Raw genomic sequence first — 12,632 nt, 5'->3', positions numbered from 1 at the left:
CGGTCTTTTAAACATACTTTTTTGATCTGACGGATTGTTCTGACCGAGGCTGGTTGAATGTTGGATAGTTTTGACATGCAGGTTGTCATATTATGACACAACAATTTTTTCAGGACCAGGAAATTTTGACCGATATATATTTTGAATCTTGGTCCAACTGACCTAAGTGTCTGGGAACAACACTGCTTTGCCCTTCAGTTTTATTCTTGCATCACCTGAAAAACCTTTAAGTGCCCAGTCCACTTATTTCCACAGCAACCACTTTGAGATAAGGGGAATAACCACGGGCGGAAAGTGAGGTGCAAACACAACCTGTGATGAACACACAAAATCTTGAGTTTGTGAGTATATATAATGGCCTTGAATTTTATTCTTGCATCACACAAACAAATCTCTAAGTGCCAAATCCATTCTCTTCTTCTTTGTACATGGGCTTAGACTCCCATGTTCACTCATGTTTTTAGCACGAGTGAATTTTTACGTGTACGACCGTTTTTACCCCGCCATTCAGGCAGCATACGCCGATTTCGGGGAAGGCATGCTGGGTATTTTCGTGTTTCTATAACCCACCGAACTCTGACATGGATTAAAGGATCTTTTCCGTGCGCACTTGGTCTTGTGCTTGCGTGTACACACGAAGGGGGTTAAGTCACTAGCAGGTCTGCACATAAGTTGACCTGGGAGATCGAAAAAATCTCCACTCTTAACCCACCAGGCGGCAGCGACCGGGATTCGAACTCACGACCTCCCGATTAGGAGGCCGACGTCTTACCAACAAGCCTCAGCGCAGCGCCCGTCAGTGAGCATAATTATAATACCCTTCAATTTTATTCTTGCATCACATGAAAAGCCTCTAAGTGCCAAGTCCATTCATTTCCACAGCAATGCCGCTCTGAGATATAACAAGGGGAAAAACCACAGGCGGCAGGTGAGGTGCAAACACAACCTCCAAGCGTTTTCTGGACACTGGCTGAGACTCTGTCCCCATCCTCTTATCAACAGTCCTGTCTTCGGTTTCATTTTCTCTGAAGGTATCTGCCATGGTGACGTATCCATCACGGCGTGACATCATGAGACGACAGGTGACATGATCGGCCCACACCAGACCCAACGCTGGAATGGACTGCCGCGGTTGACTGCTGACGTCCGACACTTTAGACATGTTAGCACTCACCTGGAAAAAATAAATACCTACATAAGTGAATAAATGAACAAATAATTTTAAATAATGGGGTTGAGATTTCATCTCAGTAAATAGGAGTCTTTGATTAAAACTGTTAATGACACCATGTTTCATGTAAAACACAAGCAGTACTAATACAGTGTTGTAGCCAGAGACAGAGGACAGTTGGACCTGGCTTCAAGACATATATTGGTCAAATTGTCTTGAACACAAAGCATTGTTGTGTTAGAATACATCCTATGTGTCAAAGCCATTGGACATTCGATCGTCCTGGAGTCGGATCAAGAAAAGAGCAAAGAACACAGCCCTGGGAACAACACTGCTAATGCTAGTCTTTCGGATGAGACGAAAAACCGAGGTCCCTTCGTGTACACCACATTGGGGTGTGCACGTTAAAGATCCCACGATTGACAAAAGGGTCTTTCCTGGCAAAATTGTATAGGCATAGATAAAAATGTCCATCAAATACCCGTGGGACTTGGAATAAAGTAAAAAAATTCCATCTCACACGGCATTAAGTCTCAGGAAACATGAATACACGCATGCAGGAAAAAAAATATGGGTAGCGCCGTATGTATGGCAGCTCGCTTTCCCCGGGGAGAAAGCAGCCCGAATTTCCATGAGGGTAACCTCACTGGACTGTAAATCGTATCCAATCCAATCCAATATGTAAGTGTATGTATACCGAAATATGTAGGTAGTCAACTAAATTTACATACAGAGATAGTATTGACTGCATTACGAGTTTTAGAACAATCTGTACATTCTAATCCTGGGGCATCAAGAACAGTTCAAGGGAGATAACCACAAGAATTGCAACCAAACTATACTGGTAGGCCACAGCGTGATTTAAGCTCTACTACCATGGGACTGAAATGCATCCGACATGCACTTAGCACACAGAAACTAATACTCTTCATACCTGATTGACACAGATGACGACAACGTTATACTGGTCGGCCAGCCTCCTTAGCTGCATAGCCAGAGAAGCAAGGTGTTTAGCACGACCAACCAAATTGTGGTTGTCATAGTGACACCGAAAAAGTGCGGCCACTGAATCCACAACCACAAGCTTGATTTTCCCGCGGGCCAGGGCCAGAGGTAGTTTCCTTTGTAGACACTGATCCAACCCATCCTGCAAGAAAACAGATGACCATTATGAGACCATAGAACTAATTAAGAGACAATTATTTCTCATTGAAAAAATATCCAGAAATGATGTGTATCTTTTTTTTTCCAATAGAGAGTATTGCCAGTGTTCCAAGACAAACATGCAATAAAAAGAATTCCGTGAAAAGCTGGTTTCAAACAATATAATTACAGAATTAATCACAGAATTTCTGTGTGTGTGTGTGTGTGTGTGTGTGTGTGTGTGTGTGTGTGTGTGTGTGTGTGTGTGTGTGTGCGTGCGTGTGTGTGTGTGCATGCGTTCATGTATATATGTGTTTTTCCTATTTAGACACACAAAATAGCACAATGTGTACACTGTTTAGTATCAGTACAACATGATGATTCAACTACATGTATACTCACAAAATCTGCCACATGCTCCAGCAGTATTTGGTCGGTGAAGCGATGCTTTGTGACACGGGAGTACCGCTGCGTGAAGTGTCTTGCCATCTGATCAAGTCTCCTGTTCGGAAATGCACCCTCTGTGCAAATGTACATAGCACCTGTAGAATACAGAAAGTTTGGTAGAGGCACTTAGTCAACTCTTGCAAGCAAAATATTATACTGTAATCAATCTGTAAGTGTACTGAGTGATGCCTGAATACTTTAATAGTGTTCAGTTACGCTCTGGTTAAATATTCATTTAAAATTGAGTGTATAGAGGGTATACATAAGATAAAAGTGTGTGTCTGTGTTCTCATGTAGGTACAAACTCATTCAAAGAAACTTTGGCATGAGAATAAGACAAACAGGAGTCAGGATTCTACCGCTGCTGAGGCTTGCTTGAACTGTGGACCAATCTGCGAGCTGCAGTTTGGCCTTTAAATCAATGATACTGAACATCAATGTTGTTTCCAGACAATAGGCCAGTTGGATCTGGATTGTTGATGTTTATAGGTCCAAATGTCCTGGTCAAACATTTTGGTCTTCCTGTGTTCTGCGTGTGAATGACTGTGTTTGAGAGAGTCACAGCCTGCATACTGCTGATCACAATCATGTATAAATCTGTCTGAATTTGTATTAGAGTGCCCCATTACACAAAAGTATGAATGAGGAATATTTTAACAAAGGATGCATGCAAATGAAATCTGTATATCTCATTTTAAAGGTTTACGCCATTTCTAGTTTGACATGCCGATTTGGAACATGCAAGTACATGTACAACTATGGAGGTCACGAAAGTACGTATCAAAATATACTTTTACTTGGCTCGTTGACTTTCAATAGCTCCAAAAAAGAGCACACTCTGCGTTGCTGTCGAACTATCTTGGAAACAAATAAACAGAGTTTCTTACCTCCAGCAAGACCACCGTACTTCACAGGTAGCTGAACACACAGACAGAGCTGCAGACACACCTGTGTTTTGCCTGACGCACTCTCTCCCACAATCTCTGTGATACCCTTTGTCAGCAAGCCACCTGAAACATTCCAAGCAATATGTATTTTATGGGAAAAAACACCTTGAAGAAAATACACCCGCCGTCTGTTTTCAGGCTAAATGCGATATGAATTTCAGGAACATTTCTGTTAGCTGTACAGTGGTATCTGTGATGAAAAGACACCATTGGGACCAGTTGAAAACAAAGGTGTCCCCACACGGCAGGGGACCTGTCATGACAGGTATAGTTTGGTCAAGGTAAAAGACAAAGGGCCTCAAGAAGGTGTCCACTCAACAGAGGGGCCTCACATCGCAGGTACCACTGTATCATTCTATGGAAATGTAACCCTTACAGTGACTTGACTACCATTACCTAATACTGTGCATACCTCGAAGGGCTTTGTCCAGTTGGTCACAACCTGTTGACAGCCTGGGAACACGTGTTTCTTCTGAACACTGTCGTCTCCATATTTCTAGAGCTAAATGCAAGAAAGAAACACAAATGTTAACGTTATATTTGCGAGTGTTGTCACACAGTTTAAGCATAACTTACGATAATTTATGATCAGAATATACCTGCTATGATCTTAATTTACTGGTGAGAAAACAGACATGCTGAATGTGGTTCAAACACTAACAGAGCAAACAAAAAACAAGTCGCGTAAGGCGAAATAACAACATTTAGTCAAGCTGTTGAACTCACAGAATAAAACTGAACGCACTGCTTTTTTCACCAAGACCGCATACTTGTAGTTTCGTCAGTCCACCGCTCGTGGCAAAGGCAGTGAAATCGACACGCCAGAATAGAAATCTAGCGATGGCTTTTGACCGTTGAGAAGAACTGGCGATATGCATAAACCGTTGTCTGCTACGACCCTTGCGTGACCCTGCTTCCGGGCTTTTCTTTTTTCAAACTTTCACAACTTCGAATTGTACTGATCTTTATTATTCAATTTATTATTTAGATTTTAAAAGTTAGGTCTAGCGCAAAAACGCACCACGGTCCAAAAACATTCTTTGGTCCACGGCTATCGCCAGATTAGAATGAGACCCGAAGGGAAGTAACTCATTTTTGACCTGAGTTCAGGACGGGTCCAAAAAGTGTACGTAGGGCACCTAGGATGTTCCCGTTTGGTGAGCGTTCAAATGGAAGGGTGTTTGTACTGTGTGTAAAAGCCTGACAGTATCTGTGATGGTTTACGGGAGGCTTACTGTGACTTTAATGACCAAACTCATTCATTAGTTTTTCAGCCACCAATCTGAAATGCAATACCAAAGTCCGGCCTTCATCGAAGATTGCTTTGCCAAAATGTCAATCAATTTGATTGAAAAATGAGGGTGTGACTGTGCTGCCTCAACTTTTACAAAAAGCCGGAAAGGTATTTTTCGAAAAAATGAAAAAAACGTCCAGGGATATCATTCCCAGGAACTCTCATGTCAAAGTTCATAAAGATCGGTCCAGTAGTTTAGTCTGAATCGCTCTACACACACAGACAGACAGACAGAGACACCACGACCCTCGTCTCGATTCCCCCTCTATGTTAAAACATTTAGTCAAAACTTGACTAAATGTAATGATCAACTGTGGGTATACATGTAGTACAGGGGATACTAGGACACCTATCTGGGCCAGCCAAAAGTGTTCCTACATTGCAGATAGCCTGTCATGACAGCTACATTGAAGTCAAGTGGAAGAGAACGGGGCTAAAGAAGGTGTCCTGTATTGGGAGGTGACCTCTAATAAGAGGGGCCGCATGTCGCGGGTACCACTGTAATTTTTAAAGTCAATGCATGGTAGAAGAATAACTTATCTGTTTTCCTCGTCTTTTTACTGGATCAATTTATTAAGTTGTCTTATAAATCACTTTTCTTGTTGGTTTGCTTTTGGGAGGGGGGAGGCAGGGGTATTTTAACGACAGACACAAACAATTTTCTTAGCTGTTGTAGTTTTGTGTGCTTCAAACGACCACAACATTCTGAAATCCTTTTGTTGTGAATCCTGAAAAAGGACACGTGCACATTTAAATGATACTAAATTACATCCTACCAATACATTCACTATGTTCTCAAACAAATACCATATGGCAGACATGCTGCAATTTTCAATGTAATGTTTAGTTAAGTACTGAGAGCAAGAGATACCCGTAATTGTTCCGGTTCCAAGCACAGCCTCTGAAACAGCATCTTTGAGCTGAGTGATGTCACTGGACGTCAGACCCGTCAGTCTTTCTAGTTCTGCACCAGACAGGTTCAGCACTGCTGTGCTGTCATGTAACCCTGCTGAAGGTTGTGAAATTAAAACAAAGGCAATGAATAACGCGATCATTAACCTTCACCGTGCTCCGTTGGTCGTGGACGACCCAGAGCCTCACAAAATTGTCTTTACCTCTGAAACTATTTGGAGTTTTTAATTGAGACTTCATGTAATCTCTAATCATCATACGGACTTCTCTTGACTCTTTGCCCAACTTTTAAAAGATTATCTTTGAAAACAAACAAATAAATGATGATGTAATTTGAACTACACAGTCCGCATTATGTGGGTCGTGGATGACCCATATCAATTTACGTAAGGAATTTGACTCTGTACCGTTACTCGGATGGCGTGAGTCGTGTACGACCCATACCCCGCAAAGAGGCGGAAAAACGATTATGCCTATTCGGATGGCGTGGGTGGTGTACGACCCATACTTTTTATGTTGAATCCTTCTTTAGAAAATGTGGGTCGTACTCGTACTCAACCGCACTGTGTATAGTCCAAAGCGTGATCCGGTGAAGGTTTAAGCTTACTAGATATATACTACCTTTCGCACTTATTATGAAGATATGTTTAGAACTATATTTAGAATGGCACCATAAACTCCCTGGACATGCCTCTTGGACCTAGCAAAAGCACCCTGGACACTTAACGACCCTCTGCTCTGACATCCCCGCCCTGTCCCATCTCAACAACTCCTCATTGAGATCAATCATTGAATGACAATGTGTGTGTCAACCCATTTTTCAAAATTCATACATCACTTATGTGTAATGATTACATTGTATAAGATCGTAAGTCTGTTGCAGCCTTGAACGATTTAAACTCCATGAGGTTTCCAACAGTACAATACAGTGGGGCGTAACTTGGTAAGCTGGATCACTATGGAAGAAATGAGTCTTGCTTCAAGTTCAATGTCATGCAGCTATCGGGAGGACGTCAGCCAGGCGTCAGCCAAAATTAACTTTAGACTGAATGTTTCTCCGCCAATTTCAAGCGGTACAATTATCTTGAGGGAGAAAATCATGTCAGGATCTTGCGACTGAAGCACATTTTTGATGTAGACTAATTCGATCGATTTTACCCCAAATTCGATTTATTCGAAAACGCACCGAGCGGTTACGTCCCTTGAATAAAAAAAAAGAAATATTTTGTGTTGAAGCTAATTTCAAAGTCAAAATACCATTTTTGCGTCACAAATTAGACTCCATGAGTGAAATTAATGGTCTGAAGTTCGATCAGCAGCACTTTGGAGGGAAGGGGGAATAGTCAGTAATGAGTTTATGTGAGATAAACAAAGTCGGCTGACGTCCTCCCTGTAGCTGCATGCCATGTGATGATGTGCTTCAATGTTAGATATTATATATCCGAAGTTTCTTACCACGTTTTGTTGCCGAGATGATTCGTGGGTTCACTTGAAGATCGACGATACTGACCCCCATCTTATGTTTGATCTTCTACTACCAGATTTCCCCCCAACAACTGTCTGTTAAACATCGGTGTGTTCAAAATATATAACCATCACGAAGCAGACGATACGTTCAACTTCCGCGCCATTTGTTTTCCTCGGTTGTCAGGGGAAGCCATTCACGTGAGAGTCTGCCAGAATTACCCGAGTTGCCTTCCATGGTACACTCCCACTGACTCCGCACCATCTGGCACACACTTTAGACGAGCGGACAAATCATCGGGAAAAGGCGCTTATATTAGTTTAGGTGTTAAGCCCAATGTTTGTAATTTGTCGCAAAAATAACGTTGTGAATAGGGTATTATTGCTTCTGTGATTTTTTTTAATTTTTAAATTAACTGTTTCTCACAATAATGTTTGTACATGTATCTTTTTATATTTAGTCAAGTTTTATCGAGGGGGAATCGAAACGAGGGTCGTGGTGTATGTGCGTGTGTGTGTGTGTGTGTCTGTCTGTCTGTGTGTGTGTGTAGAGCGATTCAGACTAAACTACTGGACCGATCTTTATGAAATTTGACATGAGAGTTCCTGGGTATGAACTCCCCGAACGTTTTTTTCATTTTTTTGATAAATGTCTTTGATGACGTCATATCCGGCTTTTCGTGAAAGTTGAGGCGGCACTGTCACGCCCTCATTTTTCAACCAAATTGGTTGAAATTTTGGTCAAGTAATCTTCGACGAAGCCCGGACTTCGGTATTGCATTTCAGCTTGGTGGCTTAAAAATTAATTAATGACTTTGGTCATTAAAAATCTGAAAATTGTAAAAATAAAAAATAAAATTTATAAAACGATCCAAATTTACGTTTATCTTATTCTCCATCATTTGCTGATTCCAAAAACATATAAATATGTTATATTCGGATTAAAAACAAGCTCTGAAAATTAAATATATAACAATTATTATCAAAATTAAATTGTCCAAATCAATTTAAAAACACTTTCATCTTATTCCTTGTCGGTTCCTGATTCCAAAAACATATAGATATGATATGTTTGGATTAAAAACACGCTCAGAAAGTTAAAACAAAGAGAGGTACAGAAAAGCGTGCTATCCTTCTTAGCGCAACTACTACCCCGCTCTTCTTGTCAATTTCACTGCCTTTGCCATGAGCGGTGGACTGACGATGCTACGAGTATACGGTCTTGCTGAAAAATGGCATTGCGTTCAGTTTCATTCTGTGAGTTCGACAGCTACTTGACTAAATATTGTATTTTCGCCTTACGCGACTTGTTAAATATTGCACCTACGTGTCGACCAGGCATTTGTCTATGTTATAACATACATATCAAATCTATTCAATTGTATTCCTACACGTCATAATGAGAGCAAAAGACTTTCCGGGCAGAATTTTGACTTTCAAAACAGGGGGTGTACTTCATGATCAGTCTGTAATGAACGTTCACACTTTGTGTTTAAAGTTATCTCCAAAAAGTTACTTGCTACAAGAAGCCCGATGATTATACACTTTCCTCTGACTGGTATTTAATCAGATTGTGTCTATTGAAACGTCCTCAGCGAGAATTAACATTATACAGAAAAGTAAAAACGGCATGACGCCGTAACACAACTTCCGAAATTCAAGGCGGCCCGTGATGACACTCTTATTTGCTACAGTCAAACAAGCATTTTAGGCTACTTTCCGTGTTACACCTTCCAGTTACCTAATAATTCACTCTGATACACTCACTCTGATGCGTGCGGTTAAGCTGATAAGGCCATTTTTTGCAACAAAGTGCTTTTTTTTTTTTACAGTATACTTTTCAAAATATTTTGGCTACGTATCCTCAAGATTGCGTATAGCTGCTGCCACTTTTGGGTTCCTAGAAAGGTTGGGTGACATTGCATACTATAGAGGGCCCCAAAGGGGGGGTATCATCACGATCACGGGAAGGGAAATTTTCGCTTTCACGATCACAGTTACCTTGATTTTTGTTTTCACGATCACGAACTCCAGTGGCAAATCACGGTCACGGTAAAAGTTGCATGTACAGAAAGCACGTGTCAAAGTAAACACAACCACACAGTAATTCGCTCCTCTGGATCTATTGTTTATTCAACACAAAGTGACAACTGTTGCACTTTTTTATAATTATTTTTTGAATTCTCTTTCATACACACATAGAAATACATATCATGATTTGTAATCAGTAACAAGAATGTTGTTTTCATTGGGTTTTTTCTCTCTCTCTCTCTCTCTCTCTCTCTCTCTCTCTCTCTCTCTCTCTCTCTCTCTCTCTCTCTCTCTCTCAGTCTCTCTCTCTCTACACTCATACACATTCAACCCCCACACCCTCACTCACACACATGAATATATACTTGCACAATTTCACATTTCCAGAGCTAAATCTTGTAAACCCATTTTCTCAAAAACTATTGGGTGGATTGAAATTAAAGTACATGTATGTGTGATGGGTTTTTTATTTTCAACTTTGCCGTACAATTTGAGGTACACCATCGCCTGGTTCCATGGCCTTGAATAAAAAACAGGAATGCTACAGGCCAAAAACGGTTTTACCTGAAAGAAGCGCGCAGTACCAGTAGCGAAGCCACAAGCCTGAGCCTGCGAAGCAGGCGAGCCAACTAGGGGGGTCCGGGGGCATGCCCCCCCGGAAATTTGTTCAAAAAACGGTTAAAATCTGTGCAATCTGGTGCATTCTGGGCATCATTTTAGGGGTTGTAATAGTGTTGTTATCTTGTTAAAAATCCCATTTTAGCCTCCCCCCACCACCATTCAACACACCTCCAAACTGGTGAAAACAACACTACTGTGCGCTGGCTTCATTGAGACCGGCGCCCGGTCGCGTTGCGCGATATTCACACGGATCGTTTTTGCGGAAATTTTTCAACTTCACCGGAAAAAATTTGACTTTACCGGATTTTGAAAACGGCTTTATCGGATTTCCGGCAATTACCGGAAAAGTAGCATGCCTGACAAAATCCCCAACGAACATGACTTTGATCGTCTTTGACATGAGGATCAAGTGACCCAAACTGGCGCGTCTCCCCGCCATTGTTTCTGAATTTAACCCATTGTTGATATTAAAGTTTACAGGCGCTAAAATAAATCCAAGCTTAATGCAAAGAAGCGACAATTAGAATCTATGCCAAGCGTGTCCACGTTGCTGGGATGAAAAACACATTTCTAGTTTCGGATTTGGCTAAACGCAGACTCGATCTCGAGCCAGTCGAGGTCACACTGAGCGAGTGACAGCCGGACGTGGCAATGTCGACAATGTCAATGATCTCACTCAAACTCAAAGATCTTGAACAAATTTCAAGATCTTTGCCTACATTCAGAACAGTCATAGAGCAACATAGATCAACATACCTTGGTATTTCGTCTTCAGAAAGACCGACCCGTAGCCTGACCTTTCCACCAAGGAAGGCATTCTCGCCGCCTGCTTTGGTCTGGCTTGAATCCACAAAATATAACAGAAGTTCGATGACAGTACCGCTGCACGCCATTTTTGATCTTCGAATTCGAATTTCACTCAAAACTTTTGCACGAAGCCCTTCCATTGGATGAAGTTTGGTAGACTTTTGCAATTTGCCTTCTGATTGGATCTCTTTTTGTCAGTGTGTAATTGGTTCTTTTAAAGGGAAGCAATCGCTCTCAAAATCATATTTCTGAATGTGTTGTTGCTTCCCTTTCAATCGGGGTTGGCTCCTTACCGAATAGACTAGAGGATCATAGAGTGTAATACAGCTGTGAAAAAATGTACGTTGAAAATAAAATGCTTTGCAATAATGCCCATCACGATCACGAAAACAAATGACGATCACGATCACGAGACTTGATTTTTTTGTCATCACGGATCACGGGCAAAGTCCCATCACGATCACAGAAATGGAAATTTCGGCAATCACGGTCACAGAAAGGTCAAAAAACGCCAATCACGATCACGGTTTTAAACCCTTTGGGGCCCTCACTATAGGCATTTATCTTTCAAATGATACCAAATTTGCTCGGGAGTACTGACTGTGCATTAACATCGGGGTGAGAGCCCTGTTGGCCGACTAGTATACAGTCCTCATTGTAGACTTTACACCTTGCTTACTTTTAGTTTCGACGTCACGTGTGACGTCATCGTTGCAGGTACACTATTCAAACAATATTCCGCAAGCTCAACCTACATTCAGTAACTAACTGCATGGCATAAATTGTACTTCTTTATTCTATGTTTAATCATGTTAACCAGAGAGTTTTGTAAAACACACTACAGTGAAACGTCAAACCGTCAAAAAAGGAATGCACCCGATTTTTTTCAGTGAATGTTCAATAAATATGGCGTACATTGTCAATCACAGATACATTCTATCTTCTTACTTTATATTGACAGGCATTTTGGAGGTTCAAATGTAACTCTTATGAAAACCAGCACTGCCTGAAAATGTAAGTATACGCAAATAAAGGCGTTTTTTGTCTGAATGAGACTCATTACAAAGTTAACGTCTCGCGCATTAATTTCTTCACAGGTATCTTTATAACTTTTGCACCTACGCTTAGAGCAGGCATTTTTTCTATGTATCAACGTACATGTTAGGTCCTTTACACTCCACCCTTATCTGTCATAGAGCCTCTCAAAAGGCTAGTTTATGACATAACTTTGACTTACAAAAATAGGGGGTGTACTTCGAAAATGAATTCTCACACTTAGTGTTTATGTGCTATCTCGTCAGAGGTACTTGCAACTAAAAGCCCGATGAATGCACTTTCCTCTGATATGTATTTGATAAGATTGTGGCTTACAAAACGTCTTTGAGAAGATTTGACATATATCCAGAAAAGTGAAAATGACGTGACGTAACACAATTTCTGAAATACAAGGCCTCCTAGTGCTCCTATGTGTTGCACGCACACTCTTTTTACTTGCTGTTTAACACCTTCCAATTACTTGATAGTTCCCTCAAAAATATCTACTCTGCCGCCTGCGGTTAAGCTGATATTGCCGTTTTTTGCAACAATGTTGTTTTTTCTGTAGTACATTTTTCAAAATAACTGGGCTACTTTGCCTTAAAATTGCGTATAGCTGCTGCCACTTTTGGGTACCTAGAAAGGTTGTTTCAGAGACTATATGCATTTGTCTGTCAAATAAAACCAAATTTGCCTGGGAGTACCGACTGTGCATTAAAATCGGCCTGCGAGGCCCTTTGGCCGCTCGTCTACTTCAAAA

General features: G+C 41.1%; 1 protein-coding gene across 2 annotated transcripts; it reads right to left on the bottom strand.

The window, feature by feature from the left end:
* Positions 1 to 352: 352 nt before the first annotated feature.
* On the bottom strand, positions 353 to 7,601 carry LOC138953137 (DNA repair protein XRCC3-like). Of its 2 annotated transcripts, none has more exons than XM_070324932.1 (7): positions 7,370 to 7,601; positions 5,874 to 6,008; positions 4,121 to 4,210; positions 3,649 to 3,771; positions 2,717 to 2,856; positions 2,106 to 2,318; positions 353 to 1,174 (listed from the first exon to the last, which is right to left on the bottom strand). In XM_070324932.1, the coding sequence occupies exons 1-7, from the start codon at positions 7,428 to 7,430 to the stop codon at positions 854 to 856; spliced, it is 1,083 nt and encodes a 360-aa protein (XP_070181033.1). In that variant the 5' UTR covers positions 7,431 to 7,601; the 3' UTR covers positions 353 to 853. The 2 variants fall into 2 exon arrangements, with proteins under 2 accessions (XP_070181033.1, XP_070181032.1); XM_070324931.1 differs by having other exon boundaries at positions 5,874 to 6,011; positions 7,370 to 7,599.
* Positions 7,602 to 12,632: the final 5,031 nt, after the last annotated feature.

This window comes from Littorina saxatilis, linkage group LG17, assembly GCF_037325665.1.
Source record: "Littorina saxatilis isolate snail1 linkage group LG17, US_GU_Lsax_2.0, whole genome shotgun sequence".
In the NCBI taxonomy this organism is placed as follows: domain Eukaryota; kingdom Metazoa; phylum Mollusca; class Gastropoda; order Littorinimorpha; family Littorinidae; genus Littorina; species Littorina saxatilis.
This window is presented reverse-complemented; position numbering and strand designations above follow the sequence as displayed.

Excerpts from the sequence above, each read along its gene's own strand:
- LOC138953137 (XM_070324931.1), bottom strand. The coding sequence starts at position 7,430 with ATGGGGGTCAGTATCGTCGATCTTCAAGTGAACCCACGAATCATCTCG. Across the intron at positions 4,211-5,873 it reads TGGAACCGGAACAATTACGG|CTCTAGAAATATGGAGACGA; the intron begins GTATCTCTTGCT and ends TCTTGCATTTAG. Across the intron at positions 2,319-2,716 it reads TGGAGCATGTGGCAGATTTT|GATGGGTTGGATCAGTGTCT; the intron begins GTGAGTATACAT and ends GTTTTCTTGCAG.